The sequence below is a fragment of the Lepidochelys olivacea genome (assembly GCF_965140295.1).
Source record: "Lepidochelys olivacea isolate rLepOli2 genome assembly, chromosome: 7".
In the NCBI taxonomy this organism is placed as follows: domain Eukaryota; kingdom Metazoa; phylum Chordata; order Testudines; family Cheloniidae; genus Lepidochelys; species Lepidochelys olivacea.
Window position 1 is genome coordinate 82,058,740 of NC_140417.1, and position 26,485 is coordinate 82,085,224.

The window sequence follows — 26,485 nt, forward strand, 5'->3', positions numbered from 1 at the left end:
TTGTGTCAGTGGGATCTGAATGCTTATAGAGTTTGTTTTATTTTGGTTATAGCCAACTGTTGCCTTGCCTACCAGCCTGAGCCTATCTACTCCTCAGCCAGCAGCACAGATAACAGTTTCCTATCCAACACCGCGGTCTAGTCAGCAGCAAACCCAACCACAGAAACAGCGTGTCTTCACAGGGGTAGTTACAAAACTACATGACACATTTGGCTTTGTGGATGAAGATGTCTTTTTTCAGCTCAGGTAAGTGCACTTGGCTGTAGCTGTATTCTGTGATGTCATCACTAAGCAATGTTTCAGAATTTAGCTTGCAAATTCTCTGCTACTGGGGACCATTTCTGCAGCTAACATTATCTAGTAGCCTAATTTACGTCTAGCAGCAGTGAAAGTCAGATGGCTGGGTAGGATAGTGCCTGTTAATGCTAGGTTCATAATATGGACTTTTCTTACTCAAACCACCATGGTGGGAAGCTCTTAGGAACCTAAATGAAACTGCAGAACTTGGGAGTAGTGGAGCCAACATAGCATGCAGTTCCTCTGTCTTAACACATGCATTTGAGGCTCTGCTGGTGTGGGACCAGGAAGGGAAATTAATGGCTCTAAGTATACGCCCCATCTGAAGCAGGCATTATTTCCATTGGATTTTCAGACAGAAGTTAATGGAATGTGAAAACTCTTTCCTCTCCCCCCTCCGCCTTTGACTTGTTTTCCTCTTGCCCCTGAGTGGAGTATTTAAAGGGAACTCTGGAGATATACCCCTGGGTCCTCTCTCCCTTCAACCGTAGAATTTAACTGTCGTAAGGTACAATGTGACCCTAGATACATTTTGTAAGATATTTAAGGTATAAAAACAGCTCCCATATCTTCCTGGTCAGTTTCTGAAGTGGTGTACATGAAGTTGCTGAACCCAGAAGCACAGCTCTGTCTTACTAGTAACTCTTACATTTTCCCCTCATAACTAACTCTTCAAGTATAAAGCTAATTTTTGTAGCTAAACAGAACATTTTCTTATAATACAACTTTTTTAAAAAAAATTTTGCAGTGCTGTTAAAGGGAAGACACCTCAAGTAGGAGATAGAGTACTGGTAGAAGCTACTTATAACCCCAATATGCCTTTCAAATGGAATGCACAGAGGATTCAAACACTTCCAAATCAGGTATATGTGGTTATCCAATCTAGCTCTTGTTGAATTCTTTTGATTAAGTTAATTGACAATGCATTCCCTCTTTTTCCATTAGAACCAGACTCAAAGCCAACCTTTGCTCAAGACACCTCCAACTGTACTTCAGCCCATTGCACAGCAAACTGCATTCAGCGTTCAGGCACAGCCACAGCCACAATCACTGTTGCAGGCACAAATATCAGCAGCTTCTATTACACCTTTGCTTCAGACACAGCCTCAGCCTTTATTACAACAGCCACAACAGAAAGGTATTCCTCCAAAACATGAAATTTGTTTTTCTCCCTCTTGTGTTGATGTAGGTAATGTTTAAAGCTGTTCAATCACAGGAATGAAGTAACAAAACCAAAGAAAATTAAAATGCACGTAATTGATTGTAGAAAAGCAAGACCGTATCATTTTCCAGGTTGAAACATGGAGTTATGTGAAGAAAGCCATACAGTATGTGGAACTCATCTGTAGTACCTCAACAAAACCTGCTAAGGGAAGTTCCTCTGAACTGCTGCAATTCGTGTGATTTAGAGATTGGTTTTATAATCTAAAAACAAATCCTCCATAAAGTGTAAAAATAGTATTTATGCTCAGCGACAGTATCATGCGATTCAAAGTACAAATGGGAATGTAATTCTTAAAGATCCACTGAAATGTCCTGGAAAACTTAGTTTCTCAAGTTAGGAGAATTCTTATGTTTTACAATTTTTTTTAGTGTATTTGCTACATTCTGCTTATTCTACATCTGGGCAAATAATCCTTTAACATCGTATTTACCAAGAAGATTGTTGTGATGTCACCAGTATAATTATGGTGATATGACTGATAAGTAACAGGAGCAGTGCTCCAAAGGCATTGATTTCATAAACATGTTGCCAGTGATAAAAATTAGAAAAGAAAAACCATAACAACATCTTAGCAGAAATGATTCCTGAATAAAATATTGTCCTGTATTCTGGCAGGTACCATCAGGACACAATATTTAGAAATATTTTACCAAGTTATGATATTTCAGTTAAGTGTACTATTTTTGGACATCTTTTTATCAAACTATTTGGTGATTGGGTTAAATAAATGCAACTACAAATCAACTGTCCACTTGCTTTTTTGCAGAGAAGAACCCTAATGAAAGGTCAATAGAAATGTATTTGTTTTTTCCCAGCATATGCTTCGAAACCTGAATATATTCTACTGAGTTGAAGATAGTTCATGAATAATCCATTGCATTTTGTCAGAGTTTTTTAGATGATTAAGCCATTCAAATTTACTGCAAAAATTTAAAAATTGCTGTAAGGTACCTTCTATTTAACACCGCAAAGAAAGGCATCAGAATGGTGGTTTTGGAAACACCTAAGCTATTAAATATGTTGTTTTACAATTGGCTTATTGGTGGACAAAACACTATTAAGTGAATTTTAAAATGATTTAAAAATATTCAATATCAGAACAGTTTAGAATAGGCAATGGTTCTTAATTGTGTTTAAATCCTAAAAATTGTTTTAATTTTTTAGCTGGTTTGTTACAGCCCCCTGTCCGTATAGTTTCACAGCCTCAACCAGCACGAAGACTAGATCCTCCATCCAGATTTTCAGGGAGGAATGACAGAGGGGACCCTATGCCTAACAGAAAAGATGACAGAAGGTGTGTTGTTAATGACAAATCTGCTTATGGAGTTCATCAAATGTTGTTTAATTTTCTGAGAGTAGTTGAGCAGCTTAGTCCTGATAGAGAGATTTGATTCTTTCTTTACTCAGACTATACCATCAATTTGTTTTGGAGATGAAAAGTTCTGTATAAATGCTTCTTGTTGTTTGAGTACACTGTATCTTTGTAGAACTATTGACCTGTGAGAGGCCTATTTTCATAAAATTTGCTCTTGCTTCTAAAATGAGGAATGTTCATACCTTATATATTTTTTTTTAAGTCGTGAAAGAGAACGAGAGAGACGTAGGTCACGGGAGAGGTCACCCCAGAGAAAACGCTCCAGAGAGAGATCACCTCGGCGAGAGAGGGAAAGGTCACCTCGAAGACCACGGCGTGTTGTCCCGCGTTACACAGTTCAGTTTTCCAAGTTCTCATTAGACTGGTAAGTTCATTGGCCATCAGTTTTTTTAAGTTAATTTTTATATAGTGATGAATACGGATTATTGTAAAATGCATGTCTGTAGGCTAGCTCAAAAAAACCCCAACAACTATCTTGAACTTTTCCTGAATTTAAACATTGTAAGCAGCTTGCTTCTAGACTACATAGAGAAAGCAGTAACAGATGTTGGAAAGCTGTTTGCCACATGTGTGACTCAGGCCAAACATTTTTTTGGATGTGTTTGTTTGATTTTTGAAGATGTTTCAGTTTACATTTTCCACTAACTGAAATTACTCTATTAGAGGCAAACTGATTGTTCACTTGGGTCACCCGTAGACCTGAGTGATGTGCAATGAGACCGTCCTCCAGTGGCTTTAGTCACTGTATGCCGGGCATACTTCCTGTAGAGCTGATCCTTTATGGGTTTCTGTCAAGTAGGTTTCTCCATCCTTCATAAGCAAATGTGTGGGTAGATTCTCAAGAATATTTTCAGTGAATATAAGTTTGTTCCACTTACAACTTCTTGTCAGTGAAAGCCATCAGAAAGTACTGACACTGAGAGACGTTTATTTATGCACAAAATCTGCATTAGAATAGGGCATTGCCACATCCCTCAGCGCAGGTGGATATTTCTCAATAGCTTTATGTAGTGTTGTAGCTGTGTCAGTCCCAGGTTAGTAGAGACACAAGGTGGGTGAGAGTAATATCTTTTATTGGACCAACATCTGTTGGTGAAAAAGACACGCTTTCGAGCTACACAGAGGTGTCGTCCTCAGGTCTTGGAAAGGTACACAGCTAAATACAAGATTTGAACTGATTGTTTAGCATAAGTAGTTAGCACATATTCTAAGGGACCCATTCAAGGTGAAGTGACCCCTTAAACATCTTAGTGATTAATTATTTTCAGATTAATATCCTTTATTACTGTACTTTTCAAAATACATTTTCTTGTTGTTTCAGCCCTAATTGTGATATGATGGAACTGAGACGACGTTATCAAAACTTGTACATCCCTAGTGACTTTTTTGATGCTCAGTTTACATGGGTGGATGCTTTCCCTATGTCAAGACCATTTCAGTTGGGGAACTACTGCAATTTCTATGTAATGCACAGAGAAGTAGACCCTTTAGATAAAAACACTGCTGTTCTTGATCCACCAGATGCTGATCACCTGTACAGCGCAAAGGTTTGTACGGCCCCTTATAGTTGAACTTTTCATTAGAAATTTTAGAAAACAAAAGGGGTAAGGTGTCAGAGAGAAGCTTGTGAATACACTTATGGAGTAACATTTTTCTAATTATTTTTGTCATATCTTTATATTTACTTTCCCTAGCAAATAGTTTTTCACTCTGCTCAAATGTTTTTAGTTGAGTCTTGTCTATAATACAGTAAAAGCTCTTTTATCCGGCACTTCACCAACTGGCAAGCTCTATAAACCAGCATTTCTGATCTGCGCTGAAAGTCCGGTTTATAGTGCCATTGGTGCAGGGCCGGCAGGGGGCTGGGGCTTGGGAGGGGCTGCAGGGGGTGCTCTGGGAGGGAGTTTGGGGCCAGGAGGGGGCTTGGGACAGGGTGTTGGGGGCCAGGAGGGGCTCAGGGGGCTGGATTGGTGGGGGGCTCACCTTTGGCAGCTCCCTGCAAGTGGTTCCCCGTGCCTGCTATTGCTGGCGGAGGCACAGCCAGGTGGCTCTACAGTCCCCCCTCCCCAAGCGCTGACTCCACGGCTACCAGCCCATTGGCTGGGAACAGCAGCCAATGGGAGCTGTGGGGGGCAGAGCTTGCAGAGCCACCTGGCTGCGCCTCCACCAGGAGCAACAGGAACAAGGAGCTGCTTGCGGGGAGCCACCAGAGGTGGGTGCCCCCCTATCTAGCACCCCTCCCCCACTCCCATACCCCTGCCTCAAACTCTCCTCTCCCCCCCCCCCCACTCCAAACCCCTCCTTTGGAGTTAACCGGCATTTTTAATTTACTGGCACCCCCGTTCCCCCAGCATGCCGGCTTAAAAAGTTTTCACTGTATTAATATTTAGTATAATAACCTGACTGAGGTTTGAGTGGATGTTAGTTTTCACTTTTCTAGATCTTCTAACTTAAAGGTGACCTGCAGATACTTCAAAAGAATCAGTAACTGTAGGATAATGGTTGATGGTTTAGTAGTTCTATCTTTTGGCCCCTGGTTTCTGTCTTCAGTGCTGCCACTGTGTGACCTTGGTTACATCACTTAACCCCTTTCTATGCCACGGTTTCTCATCTGTAAAATGGGTGTTATGATGCCTGCCAACCTGAGAGGGGTGTGTTGAAATTAATGCTTGTAAAGGATTTTGAGATCTTTGAATTAAAGAGATTGCAATTTATCTGTTACCAGACAGAATACTTAAATTTAGATATTTACAGCCATTTAATGCCATATATCTGTTACTTAACATCCATTTTCTCAAGAGTTTTGCATTTATCTTGAAACGAATAGGTTAGACACCTGGAGAATTCGCAGTATGATTAGTCTCAAGGCAAGAGTAAGGTAGTATTGAGTCACTGATGCAATTAAGATACCTCTGTTTTGAGGATAAGATGGTTTCCTGGATATCAGTTGTTCTTTGAGTAGTGATACAGCAGTAGAGTTTAGGCTGTTGAATGGCCTTAGTTGTGCTTTTCCATAGTTGTGTACTTGTTTGGTGTGTTTACATTTAAACTTTGAATTTCCAAATGTTTGAAAATCTGGGGGATTTCAGAGAAGTACAGCATTCTCAAAGGATTTTCCCATAAATAACTGGTTATAAACTTATAATATATAATATAATGAACTTAATCATGTTTTTTGCCTCAGATTTTCTTCAGGTTTGTAAGATTGCTTAAAAATGTCTTAGTGATGGCAGTCAGTCTGATGCTTATCTTGAGATCTCTCTCCTTCTGATCCCCAGAATAGACTGCACCTCTCATCTTCTGCCACCACAGGCACACCAAATGTTGACCCCAGCATCCCATTCTTCCTGTTACGGGGAAAAAACTAGCTGTTGAGAGAGGGGTGCATTTATTAGGGAGTGGTCTCTAGATGGCTAAATGGGACTCCATTTTCTCTCTAGACTGGTCCCTCCCATATGGCTTCCTTCCTACCTTTCCCCATGTAGTGGTGCTTTCTTTCCCACTGCTCTTAAACTACCTCCCTTCTCAGTTGAGTTCTCGGCCAGCTATTTTATATGTTGGGACAATTGTGAGTCCACAAACTGCATCAGGACCATAATAAACTTTAGAATTTCTAGACCAATCTGCTCTAGAGTTGCTGTAAGTGTTAACATTTTTGTAAGAAAAGTTGTTTCTCTTTTAATCCCTATGTTTCCAAAAAGCCTTGTCTACTTTTCCTTAAACTTCCAGAAAAGTTCTACCCCTGTGTAAAATCTGTCTAAAATTTCACTTGGTTCTAGTGAAGTTAGGGCTGAGAGTCAAAATCAGGAATATAGTGGAAACCTTGCTTCAAGCTTAATGATGGAACAACTTTCGTGTTTCCATAATTAATGTTGGTGTAGGAAATAAGTTTGTTAAAACCACACTAAATAATGGTTGAAAGAACAGAGGTGCTATTAGTATCTTAGGCCAGGTTTGTAACAAAATGTGATGACCAAGCATGTTGTGGTGGTATTCAGAAACCGAGATCCTGATTGAAACTAGAAGTGTGCTCAGTGCCCTTCCCTGTGTAGGACATTGAGTACATAATACTACAGTTTGTGAAGGTGTTGAGTAAACATTAGGTTTTCAAGTTACCTTTTGAAATATAGTGTCTTAATTACATATCCTAATAACTCAGTGCTTTTATATAAACATTAAATATGCTGACAGTTGCACTAATATAGACAACTTGCTACCAGACTCAGTGTTTCTTGTCTGTTTTGGGTGTCTTAAAGGTCATTAGGATAAATTAGAGGTAGTAGGGTCACTCTTGAATTGGTACTTTCGGGCCCAGTCCTGGAAATACAATGCACATTGTTACTCTTACACACAAGTAGTCCCGTTGACTTCAATGGGAATACTCAAGGGGTTAAGTGTTGGCAAGATTTGGGCATTTTACAGCTGTTCTAGGGTGTCTTAACAAGGCTGGATTAACTGATTTTGTAACAGGTGATGCTGATGGCTAGTCCTAGTATGGAAGATCTTTATCATAAATCTTGTGCCCTTGCTGAAGATCCACAAGAACTTCGTGATGGATTTCAACATCCTGCTAGACTTGTCAAGGTAAAAAATGTATTTCAGCAGGAGATACCATGGGAATCCAAATTGATGGGACAAAGGTCTAAAATTTGTGTATTCAGACGGAAATATCTAGAGAGGCCTAATCAGCAATATACTAATTTTATGTAGTCCTTTTTTCACAAGCATTATTGTGTCTTTCAAGTCTCAGGAGTGAAAAATACCCAGTTGAGTCAACAGTTAAGTAAAAATATTTTTTCTATCCAAGTTGAAATTTAAAAAAGATCCTTGGAGTTAACACGCTGTTGCTGCAGAATATACTATGAAATTTCTAGTGACTGTAAATACTTGTTGTTTTACTCAGTAATTGATGGAGGTGCTTGAGCCTGTGGCCTTTAAAACACTCCCATGGTCCTTTTTGCCATAAATAAGCATATTGGACACAGAGTCCAATCTGTATTGCAGTTGGGTAACTTTGATTACTCCTTGTGGGACTGGATGACTGGAGTGGGATCATTTGATAATTGCCCTGTTCTGTTCATTCCCTCTGAAGCACCTGGCATTGGCAAATGTTGGAAGGCAGAATACTGGGCTAGATGGACCATTGGTCTGACCCAGTATGGCTGTTTTTATGGTCTTATTTGGAGAAGGTACAATACTCACTTTCCATCATGAGCTGTGTCATGTAGTGTTGCTGGATGGTATTTGAAAGCATCTGCTTGTACTTCAAATGTGGTGGCATTTCAGTAGACAAATGAACCCTATAGTTTATCATTTGTACATCAATCAGTAATGCACTTTGGGATTTTTGGATGAAATCTGCTATATAAAAATCAGTCAGTAGTAGTTTTACTAGCTCATTTTTGTAAGACAGTATCTGTTTATTTCTGTTAGAATTGAGACATTTTTACCTTTACATAAGGTTTGTCTGCATGTTACCATATTACAAAACTAATGTTCCACAGCATAATCCTCTGCCCATAAAGTAATTTTTGAATGGAAAGTCTTGCAAATCAAGAATGAGTAATGATGTTTTAAACCTATTCCATTTCTGAAATGCTGTGGAAAAAAATTAGCTGAACTCTTTCTTGATTGAGACTTTTAATTTTGGATTTCAGAATAATTCTTTGTCAGTCTACTAACAGATTTCAAAGTTAGATGTATATTTTATGCTCTGTGTACCCTATAGTCTTATTCTCATAGTTCGGGGAACTGTTTTTCCCTATCAGGGAAACATTCAGGAGACTTTTTTTATCCAGTTTTTAGTGGGTATGAAAGGAAAAGATGAAGCTATGGCTATTGGAGGACACTGGTCCCCATCACTGGATGGACCTGATCCAGAAAAGGACCCCTCTGTGCTGATTAAGACTGCTATCCGTTGTTGCAAGGCTCTAACAGGCATTGACTTAAGTGTGTGCACACAATGGTAAGTACCATTCTCCAAAACAGAGCATATTATAGAAATAAGTGTTTTCTGATTATTCTTAGAACTGTTGTTAAAAACCCAAACCATTTTTTCTTTATTAGCAGCCTGTGGTGGTGTAGGTAAACTGCTTGAAGGGATGTTCTCTTTTATAACAAGAGTTTGGTGCCAAATGTGTTCAATAATGCATCAAAAACTAATTAAAAATTCTGAATTTTGTACATGTTATGCTGTAATTTTATAATGGTTGTATGTTGAAAATATTTTCCATTTCATGCATAGCTGGAGAAGATCGTCAAGAGAACTTCATTTCATTATTCTTTTGTAAATAATTAGCTGTTGGTTATATAGCCATATTTTTTCTTGATGAGTTTATTTGTCCTGTGTTGTCTAACACTTACCACTGTGTTACCAATTTATGAATGAAGTTTCTGTTTCACACTAAATTTAAAAGTGTTTCAACTTTTCCTTTTAATTGAGGATTATATTTCCTAACACAAACTGGCAAGTACATCGCTTTACCTATAGCAGTCAGCATATTGTTCACTCGTCCCCATTTTATCTTGGAATGCATTGTACAAATGTGCCAAAAGAGAAAATATGGCTTCCATAACTTTTTCTTTAGATAAACCTCAGATTCTTGCAGCAAAGTTTCTTTACTTGATGTGCTACAAGTGAACTAGGCTCTTTAAAATGTATTGTAGAATTTTTTTTCCAACATGCTTCTTCCCTTGCAACAGGTACCGTTTTGCAGAGATTCGCTACCATCGCCCTGAGGAGACCCACAAGGGGCGTACAGTTCCAGCTCATGTGGAGACAGTGGTTTTATTTTTCCCGGATGTTTGGCATTGCCTTCCCACCCGCTCAGAGTGGGAAACCCTCTCCCGAGGATACAAGCAGCAGCTGGTCGAGAAGCTTCAGGGTGAACGCAAGGAGGCTGATGGAGAACAGGCACTGAACGCTAATCCCTTTTTCTATTTCTGCTTCTCACAGGCACAGGAACACAGGCACAAAATGCACACCACATACTACACAACAAACATACATAGGAGGAACATAACTGGTAACAATGACTGGTAAACCAGCTTTCAGCAGTATAGTGAATGTTTTTTATTTCAGCTAGTATACTAACTTTTAATGTGTGTGCTGATACCACAAATGGAAGTAAATTGTGCTTTTGATGCGCAGAACATTGTTTTTTATCTTAGAACTAGTTGCTGGAATCTGGAACCAGTTGTTGAGTGAGATTCAGTATTAATAGCAGTCTTAAATATTTTGCCATTTTCTAAAATTTCTAAATTTTCTCCGGTGGCCAGTTCTAATTATTGTATTTGGAAATTGGACAAGAATTAGTCTGAAACACTTGAATTTCAGGCCACATGGCTGATCAGCATCTTGGGATATTGAAAGGTCTGACTAAATCAAGAGTGACTATGGATGTTTGAAAATTGGGGCAAGATCACACACTGTATGGTTAGCGGAGACCAGCAGTGTCTGTGTATCCCTGACATTATTTGTGGTGTTATTTATCACCCTTTTGCGTTTCACAGATCTGGCTTTTATTGGCTGATGAGTGGCACTGTGATCAGTTATGAAGTGGTAGAATGTGTGTATGTGGACTTGTCTAAACAATAACTTTAGGAGAAGACTGTCTGAAACATTTGTGACCTTGCCACAGATCAGCAACAGAATTTTAAAATAAATAAATTACTCTTAAACTTTCTGAATGATGATTTCTTAATTTTATTTGCCAGGATGAAGAGGAAAAGGATGATGGGGAAGCTAAAGAGATCTCTACTCCTACCCACTGGTCTAAACTGGATCCAAAAACAATGAAGGTAACTGTTGAATGTTTTAGGTTTCTTTAATTATACAGTGTATTTTTATTTTTAACATAATTTTTGGTATTAAGAGCTGAAGTTGTGATACATTTCTTCGCTCAGATTTTTAAAACTAGTTCAGTGTTTTTGAAAGTTAAACAGTGCTTCTGTTTTATCTTCTTTCCTAATTTTATAGGTAAACAACTTTTTTACTGTGATATCCAAATATATATGTTGTGTGTTAGTGTCTGTTATGATTCCTATAGAAGAGCCTTAACTATTTCATTGAAAGTCTTCAAACTGGGTACAATTTAAAGAAATCAATTTATTTTATTTAACTGAAAGTGAAGCGTCTACCGTAATCTGGCCTATATACTTATACTCAAGTGAGATTTCCTACTCAGGGGTTTAGAAGACAGTTAGTTTAGGAAGATAAACAGAGTTCTTCAGTCATGTTTTCTATGGAAATATTTTATTTATATAACATATATTTTAATGTAAACAGACCTAAAAAGTAATGCCTACAACTTCCTCTGGACCCTTACGTAATTTAACTTTCATAATATATATGATACTCAACAATATACAAAACTATACTCCAGTAGACATAATAGTGAAAAATAAATAAAAGAGCTCTCCAACTTTTTGCTTACCGCTACCAAAATACCTTCTAGAAAAGGGGGAGGGGCTTCAGGGCGATGAAACAAAAAACGTAAGAACTAGTATGTTTTGCAATCAATACCTTTTTTATATTTAGTTTGTTCCAATGTTGATGAAAAAGGATTTCATTAGCTATTAGACAGTAGGTAATGTTTGCATTTCTGACTTCAGAATGATTGATCATGTATATTGGTATGGCACAGATCAGTACCACTTACACAACTTCTGTTTACTAGGTAAATGACCTTCGCAAGGAATTAGAAAGTCGTACTCTTAGCTCTAAAGGATTAAAATCCCAACTGATAGCCCGACTGACAAAGCAACTGAAAGTAGAAGAACAAAAAGAAGAACAGAAGGAGTTAGAGAAATCTGAAAAAGAAGATGAAGAGGAGGAGGATAGGAAATCTGAAGATGACAAAGAGGTTTGTATTGAGATGTACTTGGTTTAATTTTAAAACGTTATGCAGTGCAGTAGAGGGAAATCGTTAAATCAAGATTTTATAGTTCTCCGCTAGCCGGGCTGGGAAAGGCTTTTTTGCTCTAACTTGAGCTGCTGATTTGTGATGAAACCTTTGTCTAAACGAAGTCATTTGAATTTTTTATCTCCGTAAACCCAACTCAGAATATAAACTCACTGAAAATAGATATGCTGGAGTTAAGTTATGCCGGAGTTAAGTTATTCAGACCATTTAAAAAGAAACAAACAAACATTGAGGGGAACAGGAAGAATAAATTATTTTGTAAGATTTTAACTTTTTTTAACATTAAGAGCCTCAGGGAGTTCAAGTATATTGGCTCTGCACATTTTTCCTCTTATGGGCATATGCACTTCTGGTGCTACAAGCTTCAGTGAACCATTTTGACAAATGTTCAGAATTAATCCTATAAAAAGCTACAAGACCACAACTACCTTGGTTCCTTTCCATTGTTAGTTGCAGACTGAGGGCTGTCCTTCCATGTCTTGAAAATTAAATTTTAACTTTTGGCCAAATAATAGTAGTTTTTAATTTTTCATCGTGTAGTAGTGGTAGTTTCCATATTCACAATGTAGTTTTGTTCAGGTTTTCTTCTGTTCCCTATGGTGCTGCACAGATTGTCTCTAGTTGGCCTTTGGCCTCAATAAGACAGGCAATTACAATTCATCTGAATAAAAAAATCTGGCTTCCAGGAGTGAGCATTCCTGCTCTCCTGGGATGGTCATTCTGACGACAAAACTCGATGACTCATGTCTGGCAGAAGGCAATTCTCTAGTGCATTATTCCTTGTGCCCTGCTTCTATGTCATGGTGCCAAACGTAATTCAGGGTTGGGTGCCAAATAATGAAAAAACATGTAAGAAAAGACATGCAGACATGGTTTCAGCTCTTCCTACTGAAGTAGATCTTAAGAGCTGAATGCTCAAGTCTGTCCTTTTCGTAAGCATTTGAAATCATGCTTTAAGCAAAGGACCAATTGGGATGCCATCGGCCCCAGACACTTTGGCATCTTTGTAAAGTGCATCTGTTGGCACCAGAAAACTAGTTGCCTGTTTCTTTGATACCAAAGACTGCCTCAGTGCCCAAAACTGAAACCCTCACTGCCACAGGCATCATTGTTACTGAAAAGCCTGCTCTGAGAAGAGACTTGGTCAGTTCGATGTCTTCCACAGGCCCATCTCTGATGGTTCATTTGAGTTCTCCTTAGGTAGAGGCCTCAGTTCCTCTTTCCACAGCTCTGGAAAAGATGGTGTAGCACTGAGGAATCGTCTGTACTCCCAAGACCCAATGCTGACTCTCAAAAAAGCAATGAGGCACCATGATTCCAGGGAGTACTTTGGTGTTGGAGACCTTTGTGCTGTGAGTGACTCTGGTCCCTCAGTTTGGAAGGTGACTCCTCTTTCCTTAGTGCCAACCCTGAAAACCTTGCTGATTCCTTCTGCTTTGAGGGATATTTGTTGCATGTCTCTGGCCACTGATGCTGCACTGAGGGACAGTTTCCCCAGAGACGACAGTCTGGTATTTTTCCTTCCTTTAGGTTGAATCCGAAAACAGTATATTAACAACCAAGTTAATCAAATTCAAGTTTGATTAACTTCAGATAGCAATCACATAGTATCTTGGAACACTGAGTAATGCACTGTTTTTAAAAGCAAGCAGAGACTGTGCTTGAGTATTTTTAAACAGCAAAACTTTTATGTTCTTGGCCTAGCAGTTAAAAAGCTAAAATCTGTGCTTTTTGCTGCAAGATGAAATTTACTGCAATCACAAATAAAAATACCATTCTTTTTATATCTTTATTTAATCCGTAGCAGTTGTATCTAGAGTTGTTGCATATAACGTGATACCCTGTTTTTAAAAAAAAACAAAACCAAATGAAAACCAACCACTTAGCATCTAAAGGTAAATCTGTGCTGTTCATATGCACTGGGGGAAGGTGGTGAATGGAGCTTTTACTCTTCTCATATAAGAAATTTAAGGGCTTAAAAGAGCCCTTGGAATGTCTGCTAACTTGCCAGTTTGCATATCATACCTCTAAGGAACATAATTTGGTCCCGTTCCAGCTATCAAGCAAGTACACTGCAGTTAGCACTGTGTGCTAATAAGGGTTTGTATGTTGCTCCTCACAGAGGATGTGGTGCTCCTGCATACCCTGTGGAATGTTGCCTTGGCTAACAGGATTTCTACAGCAGAGGATGACACTGGACAGCATCCCTATTCTCTCTAGGAGCCACTGGCCCACAATCTGTTAATAAATTTCCCAGCACTTAAGCCTTCTATCCATTCTGTGAAAAGCAGTGAGCATTTAAAGCTAATATATGGTTTGAAATTTCATCTCTAAAATGTGTTTATTTTTTAGGAAGAAGAAAGGAAACGTCAGGAAGAAATGGAGCGTCAACGACGAGAGAGACGATACATCTTGCCTGATGAACCAGCAATCATTGTACATCCTAACTGGGCAGCAAAAAGTGGAAAATTTGATTGTAGTATTATGTCTCTTAGTGTTCTTCTGGATTACAGGCTGGAGGATAACAAAGAGCATTCTTTTGAGGTAATTTTGTTTACTTTGTATCTAGTACAGCATAATGAAATGCAATTTTAGTGAGTTTAATGTAGTAGGATGTTGTACTGAGAAATACCAACTTTTCACACCAAATATTTGAATAAATACTTTTTAAATGCAATAGTTCTTAGACTCTGTATTTCTTTTGCAATGAAAGTATTACGTAATATATTCAAATTCTGCTACAACTTACTGCTACAACTGAATCCTTATTTTCATGTTAGCAACTATATCCTAAAATTCTAAATATTAAGGTACTAGTGTAAAAAGAGACAAACTTGAAGTTTAATCCTTAGTCCATACTTGGAAAAACTGTGTAGGTATTGATACCACATTTATCACTGCAGTATGACTGCTCTGTAAATTCTAAAAGAAACACATAGGTTCTAATTTCTCCCTTTTGTTTTTCTTTCTCTCTCTTTCTCTCTCTTTCTCTCTCTCTCTTTCTCTCTCTCTCTCTCTTTCTCTCTCTCTCTCTCTCTCTCTCAACGAAAACTTTTTCCTGAGGCTGTAAGGCCACTTGAATGTTTTTTCTGTACTCATGAATATCTTACATAGTGATAAGCCAAGAGCATGTTAACACACTACATGTTCAGAATGTTGTGTCTTGCATATTAGTACATAAGCAGTTCATGGAACTTACATGGTTGTCTATGCTAGTCACTTTCATAGGTACTGTAGTTATTCATCTTTTCTTGGTGTATAGAAATACCTTGGTATTTGAGATACCACATTTTGATAACTGTAGGTAAATATTGTATTGGTTTTATTTAAATGACAAGCATCATGTTCAGACATCTGTAATTACGCTTTCTTTATGTCTGCTATTTTAATGAATTTATACTCTTGGGTTGGAATTCGTACTTAATTGTTTTACTAGGATATCTAACTAATATTTTATGACCTCTTTAGATCACCATGGTGTTTGCGACATGCACTATACATTTTCAAACCTCTTTAGACTATTTTGTTTTTCCTTTTCCAGTACTCCTCCGTCATACCTCAAACTCACTGGTTTATAATTACCAGGTCTCTGCTTTCCCCTTTCAGCATTTTCCAAGGTCAAGTCTACTGATATTTTCCTTATGTTCTTGATATATCTTGATTTTTTTTTTTCCTTAGGCTTCTATTTTTAACTGGCTAACTGGTACTATTTTCCTTGCACAAGTTTTCATACAATCCCTTTTTGTAATACTCAGTCACATCTTGCTTTGTGGACTAATTCACAAGCCTGCTTTTTAGTAAAAATAAATTAATAGTTGTAGCCAATCTTACAATTCTTAAATTATGTACACAGGCTTTCTGTGAAGTAGATATGTGAACTGACTGTTTGCTCGTGGCTTTTGACTGATTTGTGTTTATTTTTGTGTTGTGCTTTGCAAATCTGCATTTTAAAAATAGTTTTATTCACATGTTCTAAATGCCAGTACCATTTTCTTCTATGATACAAAAAGATAGTATTGTCTTTTATTTTTGTGTGGAAATAGTTTGCTTTCTGCAATTAACTTGTTTTTAATTATGCACAGTTTCTTGATTCCCTCTCCACATCCCACACCCCCAAGTTCTTATGCTCTGCATCATTCTTAACTTAAGGAACTGGTGTAGCTTAAACTAAGTATTTGTTACAATAGCAAGTCATAGTATCTGCCTCCTAGTACTATATGAGTGTTTGAATTTGTATAGCAAAACAAAAATTAATCTGGGACCTGAGGGCTGCTCTGTGTGTGTGTATATATATATATATAAAATTTTGTAATTTTAACTTTTCTTTTTCAGATGGCCATATTCAAACAAACTGGGTTTTTTAGATAAACAGTATGTTACTCTGATACAGTGCCATGTTTTCGATTAATGTGATATGAATTTTGATAGGGAAGCAGTGATACGGTTACTTAAATGCAAATACAGTATAACTATATTTTTAAAATATCATACCTCTCTTCACCAGTTGTCTCTTGTGTTTTTTGATTCAGGTTTCATTGTTTGCAGAACTATTCAATGAAATGCTTCAAAGGGATTTTGGTGTCAGAATCTACAAAGCACTGATATCCCTTCCAGAGAGAGAGGACAAAAAAGAGAAAAAGAGCAAAAAAGAAGAGAGAAAAGATAAAAAAGAAGAAAAAGATGATGAAAATGATGATCCAAAACCTAAGAGGAGAAAATCTGGAGATGATAAAGATAAGAAGGAAGATAAAGAGGAGAGGAAGGTCTGCAATTAGTTTATGTAAAAATACATGATGTTGCTTGGATAAGCAATAATCAGTTTACTGTGTTTTACTCTGCAATTTCCAAAACTTCATATTTTTGTGTTAATTTTATTTGTCTGGATCAAGATTGTTCGGATAGAGTAGTTCTTAATCTTTAAGAACTTGACAATTACACATTTTCTCAAGTGTCTTCTTTAAACAGCATTCAGCCGTGTCATTGTAAAATGATTTAAATTCATTAGAAATACTAATTTGGATGACTATATATATATATATATTGTATTGAAGTTTTTAATGATGGTGAGATTTTTTTCATTTTGCTATTGCCCATCGTTGGATTGCTTAATTTTTAGGCATTTTCATTACAGAGGGAAGATAAAAGGAAAGATGATACTAAAGATGAAGAAGAAACTGAAGATGACAATAATCAGGAAGAGTATGATCCAATGGAAGCGGAAGATGCTGAAGATGAAGATGATGGTATATTATGTGAAAGTTTTTTGACTTCCTCAACTTTTGTATTGTGTCTGGATATGCTTTTTGAACTTGAGAGCTTTAGAATTAGAAAGTATAAAATTAAAGTATTAGTATAATTAGAGACACTAATTTGTTTGTGTTGTCGTAATTCTGAGTGGCCAAAATCAGGATTGAAACCCTATTGGGTGGATAAAGTTAGGCACTTAAGTTTGAAAATGTTGGCTTGTATTTTTATGCTTTTTCCTGGGCCAAATTATCACAATCCAGGGGTTCTGGCACACCATAAAATAGAGGGTTTCCTTGGCTCTACGTCCCTTCATTCCCCACTTGAACTGGTGGCTTCTGGTTCCATCTCCTCCCAAAGAAGCAGGAACAGTGGAATGAAACCTCTTCCATTTTCCAGGAGCAGCAGCAGTGGCCCTCTGTCCCCTCACCCATAGATGTGGGAGAGGATAAGTGGGACTGTCCTATTCTGTACTCTTTTGCCACATGAATGCTCCTTTGTTGGAGAGGTGTAGGCAGAGCCCCTCAGTTTACTGCGTCTTGGAGTAAACACCCAGTTGAGATGTATGGGGCAGTTCACACTTCACGGAGCTAGTGTCAGGCTGTCAGCAGATTTGAGCAAACACCATTGCAGCAGTTTACACTGTCAGATTCTTCACAATGAAAGCTAAAAAATAAATAAATAAATTTCAATTGAAACTTGGATTGGGAGGTGATCCTATGGCCCCCAAGAACTGGGTCTCAAGGTATGGATCTACAGTGCTATATACCTTAAACCAACCCTGCTTTTGTCAAACTTTTCTCCCTTCTATTTCAGATTTTGATGGTACTATATTGCCTACCTTACAAAAAGCAGTTTATTAAAAAGCTTTTAATAACTCTGTGTTTGAGAACCTAAATGTCACAACCAAATGAACTGACAGTAAAACATCAATCTTCTCTTCCTACCCTTGTCTCTCATTTGGGTTAATTATTAGGATATAACTTTGAATCTTTGAAACTCTTGAGTCTTAGTAGAGGAAGTTGCACGACTTTCTTCCTCACTCACATGGTGGCACCTGAACTATGTTAAGGTTAGCTTATCTGATGGTCTGTCCAGCTTTCCATGTGAAAACCAGGCCTATGTATGAAAATTGGAATGATATATTGAGATAAAATGGACTTCTTTGAGTGCATTGTGTCAAAGTAGGCCAAAAGAAAAAAAACAAAATTGTATTTTAATTATAATCTTGCAAAATAACATTTTACCTTTCAATTTCATGTTTAGGAAGAGCGTGTCATAATCTGATCACTTTTTTTGCAAACTGTATTTTCTTTAAAAATCATACACAATCATTTGAAATAGTGGTTCTAGATTCTAATTCACTGTGAATTTGCTGAATTCCACTTTTGTTTTTTAGACCGGGATGATGAGGAAATGAACAAGCGAGATGATAGAAGAGAGGGAAACAGACATTGCAAAGAGAGATCTTCTAAAGATAAAGTACTTACTGCCTGTTTTATAACTATACATAGCCTTAATGTAAAAGTAGTACCGGTTAAGGTTGCTCCTTAGTTTTCATTATAAAATCTGTTTTCACTGGTTCATTTCCCTCAAAAACTTTCCTTTTAGCCTGAAACTTTACATCTAAATAAGTTAGAGGGGAGTGCTTCTGATGACTAACTTTAAATATGTTTTCTTCTAAATCTTGTAAGTTATTTTAAATTTTTCTCTCATAATTAACTTTCTCAGGTGGGATACTAATTAGCTTGAAAGACTTGAGAGTAAGTCCTGCCCATCCATAAAAGAGGCGACTGGTCTGACTTTAAGTGCCAATTTGAGGCAGGCAGAAATCCAGTGAAATTGCCTCAATCTATTAAGGAGGGTAGGAAGAAGTGTGGCCCAGCCCAGCCTATGCATTCATGCCACTTATGTTTCTTTTGGACTTTTGAGGTTTCTGTGATTTAATCCCAAATTGGTTCCTTTTTTTGAAGCTGTTTCCATGTTCATGTCTCAGTAAATCAGATGTTCTTTTAATGCTACAAAATATTACGCTATAAACTAACTTTTCCGTAATAATGTCAGGAATCCTTTTGGAAGTCTCCTCATACACAAAAAAGAGAGCCTCTTCCTCAGAAATAACCATGGCTTTTCTCCACATGCCAAATTCAGAACAATGAAAACTAACCATAATATAGTGAATCTAGGATTTATTTGCCAAAAATCAGAAAGTAAAACAGATTTTTAATCCCATACCCCTTTTCTCCTCTTAAGCTAAGGAGGTGTAAAAACAATATTAAGCATGCATGCAGGACTGCAAATCAATCCCAGGATCTTATGTGATTCTGATGTTCGTTAATCATAGTTGATGGGTGTTCTGTTTTGAAAATAATTGTCAGTTCAAAGATTTGAGACTGTTTTTGAGGGGGCATTATCTATGAACACACGTGTACCATTGGTGCGGGGATGTTTGTCATTTGATAAAGCCATGCTAGCCTGAGCAAAAGGAAAAAAGAATATTTTCCTGTTTACATGTACAAAAACCTGTCTTCTGTGCTTTAATTCTGTTAAGAATTTTTGGATACAGCTTGTATGAGAGATGTCCTACTAAATAAAGCTATATTATACTTATGAGCCTAATAGGTAAAATACTGGCAATAGTAGTAACTTTGACTCATAAAGTAAATGGTAAAATTGGTAGAGGGAATCTACCTTGTTAACCCAAGCACTCTATTAATTATTTATAAAGACTAGGAAACACTGATATTGTAACTTACTAATTAATATGCAATGTATTCTCTATAGGAGAAAGATAAGACACAGATGATTACAGTTAACCGGGATCTTCTCATGGCTTTCGTTTATTTTGATCAAAGTCATTGTGGATACCTTCTTGAAAAGGACATGGAGGAGATACTGTATACACTTGGACTACATCTTTCACGTGCTCAGGTTCTGTTTTATAATTCTATAGAAATGTATTTTGCAATGAGGCAGGAATGCTGCAGAAAAAGAGTGTATAATATATTTAAAGGTTGTTGCATATTCATTGTGGGCAAGTTAGTGCTGTTTAAACAAGTCAGGGAAAAATTTATAAGTTGCAATCAGTAACCTTTTTTGCATTTTAATGCAATCACTTAATTTAATATTTTAAATCAAATATTTGTTTTAAAATACTATTCTAAATATATGAAACTATTATAATAGAATTATTCAACAAAGTAACATAATATTGATTTCCTTTGTTATATTTTAGGTTAAGAAACTACTTAATAAGGTAGTACTTCGAGAATCTTGCTTTTACAGAAGATTAACTGATACCTCAAAAGATGAAGAAAATCAGGAAGAGTCTGAAGCCCTGCAGGAAGATATGTTAGGTCAGTGATCCCCAAACTGGGGTGTGCCATCTATGGGGGGTGCAGAGAAATGTTCAGACGGGCGTGGTGGGACCCGGGCCAGCCCACGGGGGTGGGAAGGGAGTGCCACCCAGCTCCACTCTACCCCTGGATCTGCTTCTGGCCCCGCCCCCAACTGTGGCTGGCGGGGTAGGGAACACAGACAGGGGTAAGGTGGAGGCACAAAAAAGTTTGGGGACCACTCTGTTACGTAGTTAGTACTAATTTGCCTGGTTGCAAAACTTCACCTAAAATCACTGCTATATTACAGAGATAAGAGGGGATAAAACATTTATTCCCTTAAAGTTACAAGTTCAGCACTTCAAACGAGTAGATCCTGTGAGGTCTGCATAGATCTTGGACAGTTTGCAGAACCCAGGGCTTCTGGCTCCCCATGCTCCCCGCTATGTTTACTGTGCAAACCCTGTATATTGGAACGGGAAAGTGGATGAGCTTGCTGATTATAAAGATTACTTTCCTGTGGGGAACGTGTTTGTGGGGAATGATACTGCAGAGGGCAGCCACTCTATCCCTCTCCCTTAGCATGGAATTCAATGCATGCAGCCATCCTTCAATAAACGGAGGGTGGGAAGAATGTTATGCAAGCGGCTTTTGCTCTTCTCAGGCCCCACACCTGACTCTGCCTGCTTTTTATCTCCTCCCTCACATATGCAGAGAGCACCTTGGTTCTCAAATATTTAGATTAGGGTCTTTTTAGAAGGTTTTGAACACATTCTTCATATCCTGGTCGGTTGAAAACTGACCCAATTTTTAATGGTTTTACATATTTTGTAACATTACTTAATTTATTTTAGGCAACAGATTGCTGCTACCATCCCCTACTATAAAACAAGAATCTAAGGGTACAGAAGAAAATGTTGGCCTAATTGTGTACAATGGAGCTATGGTGGATGTAGGGAGCCTTTTGCAGAAACTAGAGAAGAGTGAAAGAGTGCGGTCTGAAATAGAACAAAAACTTCAGTTGCTGGAAGAGAAAACAGGTTTGAGAATGTACTTTGAAGATGTACCATGATTTTTCTGAAATGTTTATTATAAAATACTACATATACAGTACATAACATTCAAACCTTCTCGAATTTGGTTTATGACCCAGTGTTATAAAACAGTTTTGCATTATTAAATTCTGTTTTCCCCCCTATTTCTCTCCCACACTTTGAACTTGCACAGCGAACACTTGATTGGCCAATCAAATAGGTTGGAGTACCATTGTTAGCCATGTTAGTCCTTTGTGGTGTTTGCCTTTTCTGATCAAATTAAGTGCAAATCCATGTCCGACAAAGAACAGACCTGCTCAGAGTTCAGTATTGAATTGCATAAAAAATCAGGTTATTTCACCTGAGGACATTTTCTGGGGAGTGAATTATTTAATGCCCCATGTGGAACAGTATAACGGAGACTATTTTACTTCTCAAACTGCGAGGAGCTTAAATATTAGTTATCACATTTTATTAGTGCTAATGCTTAATACTATCTTTTAAAAAATTGTATTAATGTTTTTTCTAGGATGCAGAAAGGAATGGTAAGGGGCATATTATAAGGTATTTGAGATGACTTGAGATTGTCTGTCTGTCTTTTTTTCAGATGAAGATGAAAAGACCATATTACAGTTGGAGAATTCTAACAAAAACCTGTCTGGAGAGCTTAAAGAAGTAAAAAAGGACCTAAACCAAGTACAAGAGAATTTGAAGACCTCAGAAGATACCAATTTGCAATTTGAGGGCCAGCTGAATAAGACAATCAAAAATTTAGCCACAGTTATGGATGAAATACACAGCGTTCTTAAAAAGGTTAGAATCTTGCAACTCTTCAGTTATATGTATTGCTTTATAAACTAAGCTATTTTAAAATGAGTTTTCAGAATATTCCCAGACACATGTACATATGAATTTGTAGTTAAGGCTCTAAATATGTATTTGTCATTTAAGGGAAAGAAATTTTAATAAGAGTGGTGTAGTTCAAAAAAAAAAAAAAAAGAAAACCAGGAAACTATTTTTAGGTGTAACCTTAACTATGAAAATTAACAGTTCAGGTATCTAAAACCACCATAATTGTGCCTTTATATCACCCACTGGCTGAAATCTGCCTTACACCGCCTTAAATCTTATGTTGAGCAAAAGGATCATATGGGAATCCTTGTGATGTAGGTAGGTAGAGTATTTCCAGAGACTTGCATGGGAGGCATTCTGGTGTGGTGAATAAGGCCTAGAACTCTGGGTGTCAGGAGGCCTGGAATCTAATCCTTCTTGTGACAATAACTTCCTTTGTGGCCTTGGACAAGTAGCTTACATCTGTAAACATCAGTTTCACTTTATTTATAACTGGAGTGATATTATTTATCTACTTCACTGGGATGTTATAAGGCCTAACTAAATAATGCTTGCATAAATGTAGGCTATTTCTGACACTTAGTGGTGTTATTAGAACTGAAAAGTTTCTTGCTTTCAGCTATAGGTTGATTCAGTGATACCATTTGGCATGTTGGAAGGGTCCATTAAAAATAAAGATTAGGCAACATGCCAGATCTGTTTGATGTACCAGAAAAATTCTACTCTACCATAAAATCATTTAAGTGAAATTTCAGGAGAATTGTAGTTTTGAAGATGAGGGCAGTGGACAAAGTTAGACTGATAAAGGAAAGCTAGCTTCAACTTTATCCATGAAGAGATGGTAGTTTCTCCATAATTTATTTTCACCACAGAAATGTCTCTGTGGGAGGCCTCACAGAAGCTGCTACTTAGATGTAGTGCTGACTTGTGAATCTCCTACTTTACTCCTGGGGGAATTCTGCACCACTGCACATGATTTATGTCCCCCGCAGATTTCTTTGCTTCCCTGCAGAAAAATTACTTTTTGATGGGGAAGCAAAGGGAAGCCACAAGAGTGGTCATGTGCCCCTCCCCAGCAGTATGTTTCAGGTGCCCAGGGCAGCTGGCAGAAGGTAAATCACTGAGGCAGGGGACAGGACTGGGGAATATCCAGCTCCCTACCCTGCGCCAGGCTCAACTGCTAGTCCTGGCTGGGGAGGACGAGACTTCCTCATCCCCTTCATGGCATCTGGGGCTGGGTCAGACCCACCCCCAAATTTCTTCCCCAGCTGCAGGAAGCTCTGCAAACTCCCCTCATCCCCACTTGCTGCACTCATCACTCCTCAGCTGCAGGGGGAGGGATCCTTATGCAAGGAGCTGCTCCCCCACCCACCCAGTCCCTGTTCATCCAGACCCTCCTGCTGATCTGCATCACCCTGATGAGCCACCCACACCCAGATCTCCACCCCACCCCGAACCCCAATCAGCTTCACCTGGATCCCCTACTCCCCCAGCATCTGGACCCTCCACTGAGCCCCAGACACCCCTGCTGAGCTGTCTCCCCCCACACCACATCCAGACCCCCCCATTCTGAGCCCCAACCACCTTCACCTGACCCCCCTGCAGAGTCCCATTACCATAGCACCCAGAACCCCCAACAAGCCCCTGTGCATCCAGAGCCCTCCTGCACCCGGATCCCCCACTGAGCCGTCCGCACCTAGATTGCCCCAAACAGAACATTCTCAACCCACACCTGGATTCCCCCATACTGAGCCCCTCCACACTTGGATCCTGCCTTGCTGAGCCTGCCAGCCCACACCTGGTGCATCTAGCATGGAGGGGGGCAGGGTGGGTGTTTCTGGGGCAGCCCAGTCCTTGAGCTGTCAGGGTTGGGTGTAGCCTTACTGCTGAGTCAGTGTCCGGGGTCGGGGAGCTGCACAGTGATCTCCCACCTCTGTGCAGCCAGTAGCCTGTGCTCCCCAATGCCATGCTGGAGCCTCCACATTTATGTAACAAATACAATTTGCAGAATTGTGCAGAATTTTGAAATATTGTGTGCAAAAATTTTAAATTTTTGGTGCAGAATGCCCTCCGGAGTGCTACTTTCAGATGAGAGGAAGATGATCAGTAACTGAATGGACCCAGTCATTTAAAGAAAGTTATTTTTTAACTGTAATTTACATGTTAAAAACAGCATCTTAGATCATTAAAACTGAATTTTAAGAATCCAGTGTGCTTTTTATTGTTCATGATTATTTCTTTTTTACATTTTACTTATTTTTAACAATGAAAATAATCAAGCCAATTTAGTCAGTTTTGCTTTGATTCTCATATACTGGCATGAGGTAACAGGGTTTGGGTTGTAAAACATTCCACTCTAGATGTTTTTGATTTCTTTAAAAAAAAAAAAAAAAATTCTATGGGGACATAAAACAGGTAATTTAAATAAACCTAATTTTGTGCCTGTCTTAATCTGTGGGGCCTTAATTTTTCAGGAAGGAATCGTGTTGCAGCTTAGAAATAATAGTTTTCATAAAACACACCTGACAGTTTAACAAGTAAAACAGTGTACCTTGTTTTCATTGTAAGTTTAGGGCCTTTAAATTGGTTTTAGCTTAGGGATACTGCTGCTAATGGAACTTACACTACTGCCTTTTCCCCCCCTTTTTATAGGATATTGTAAAGAATGAAGATAAAGATCAAAAATCCAAAGAAAATGGAGCAAATGTATGATAAAACTGCTGCTGTTTAGAAGAAAGGTGTTACATAATGTAATATAAATCATGATATCAGAGTGTATGGAAGTGATGCATGTTTGGTTTTTTTTAGTAGTATAAATATCTTAGTTCTAAAAAGATGTATAAAGTTTTATGAATGTGAGTCAGCTTCTGAAGATTGCTTGTAATTCATAGCATTCAATTTATTTAGACACTCCTTGAGAGAAAATAATTTTGCATTGCAAAATGTTTTAGGATGAACTTTGTTACAGTTTTAACCCTAATAAAGTTCATCAACTTAATGGACAGTAGCAAGTATTTAATTACCAAATGGTTTTTCATTAAAGTCTAGTGAAATCAAAATGTTCATTATTTATAGAATTGCCATTTTTAGGGTTTTATTTTTATTTGTCTAATTAGTCTTTTAAAATTCAAATATAAATCATACAATAGCATGTGGCTTAATTTTGCAAGTAAAGATTTTTTTAAAAATGCTTGAATTTTTTTACTTGTCATAACTTTCTTTTCCCTTCCAATTGTAATTTTCTCCCCCAAGGCTGCTCCTATTAAAGCCTCACAATATATAGTAGTTCAGATGAATTAAGAAAGCAATAGAAACCCTCTACGGTGTTGGTAGTAGGGCTGTGGGATTTATATGAAAATATACGGGCCTGTTTTAATGTAAGTCATCTGTGTTCCTTTAACTGTTCTTATTTCCCGATTGATATATATATGCTACTTTTTAAATAACAAATGTGGTGTATTAAAATGTATGGTTGGATACCAGGCCAGTGGATGTCATATAATGCTTTATCTGGAGAAAATTTTAAATTGTCTTCTTTAATTGAATTTGACTTCTTTTGTAGCTTGTGCAATTCCTTCTAAGATTGAAACAGTCCTACAGAAGAATGGATAACTAAATATTAAATTATAAGGGACAGGACAGTTCTTGTTTTGATGGTAACGGTTGAGGTATATTGTGTGTGTGTGTGTGTGTGTGTGTGTGTAAAAATTACCAGTGATCTAAATTAAAAGTTGACTTGGCATCTTTGTCAATGCAACGTATCCAAATATGAAGTATGAGAAATCATAGTTTGATGCAACTTTTCAGAAAAAAAACAAAAAAACGTTGGGGGTAAACAAATTGTTTTTTCTTGCTAGAATGGAGAATTTTAGCCAACTGATTTTATACCTAGATATCCTGAGTAACTAAATACCTGTTAAAAGATTCGAAGTGCCATAATATGTATAAATAACCTACATGGAACTTGTGGTTCCTTAAAAAAATGTATTAAAATGCCTGAAATTGTTTTGTTTAAAAAAGTCTTAAATTGGTGCTTTTATCACTTGTTTGTGTTTTGGTTATTTGAAGCCAAACTAGTGCAACGTTTTTAACCATTAAAATAGCATGCAAAAACTCCCCCCTCTCCCCCCAGTTTTGTTTCAATTAAGATGAAATAGTATATGCAACATCTTAATACCTTTTTATTATTTTGTTTTAAA

General features: G+C 37.7%; 1 protein-coding gene across 3 annotated transcripts in view; it reads left to right on the forward strand.

The window, feature by feature from the left end:
* The window catches only part of CCAR1 (cell division cycle and apoptosis regulator 1), a 41,996-nt gene extending 16,011 nt beyond the window's left edge, over positions 1 to 25,985 (forward strand). For all 3 annotated transcript variants that reach the window (XM_084633950.1, XM_084633952.1, XM_084633951.1), the window contains exons 6-25: positions 53 to 246; positions 1,046 to 1,160; positions 1,243 to 1,435; positions 2,687 to 2,816; positions 3,100 to 3,261; positions 4,219 to 4,444; positions 7,368 to 7,481; positions 8,696 to 8,862; positions 9,600 to 9,810; positions 10,614 to 10,697; positions 11,576 to 11,761; positions 14,174 to 14,365; positions 16,351 to 16,584; positions 16,953 to 17,064; positions 18,465 to 18,547; positions 19,850 to 19,996; positions 20,301 to 20,421; positions 21,255 to 21,440; positions 22,042 to 22,247; positions 24,939 to 25,985. In XM_084633950.1, coding sequence (XP_084490076.1) covers positions 53 to 246; positions 1,046 to 1,160; positions 1,243 to 1,435; positions 2,687 to 2,816; positions 3,100 to 3,261; positions 4,219 to 4,444; positions 7,368 to 7,481; positions 8,696 to 8,862; positions 9,600 to 9,810; positions 10,614 to 10,697; positions 11,576 to 11,761; positions 14,174 to 14,365; positions 16,351 to 16,584; positions 16,953 to 17,064; positions 18,465 to 18,547; positions 19,850 to 19,996; positions 20,301 to 20,421; positions 21,255 to 21,440; positions 22,042 to 22,247; positions 24,939 to 24,998 — 3,123 coding nt within the window. In that variant the 3' untranslated portion in view covers positions 24,999 to 25,985. The remainder of the gene's footprint in view (positions 1 to 52; positions 247 to 1,045; positions 1,161 to 1,242; positions 1,436 to 2,686; positions 2,817 to 3,099; positions 3,262 to 4,218; positions 4,445 to 7,367; positions 7,482 to 8,695; positions 8,863 to 9,599; positions 9,811 to 10,613; positions 10,698 to 11,575; positions 11,762 to 14,173; positions 14,366 to 16,350; positions 16,585 to 16,952; positions 17,065 to 18,464; positions 18,548 to 19,849; positions 19,997 to 20,300; positions 20,422 to 21,254; positions 21,441 to 22,041; positions 22,248 to 24,938) is intronic.
* Positions 25,986 to 26,485: the final 500 nt, after the last annotated feature.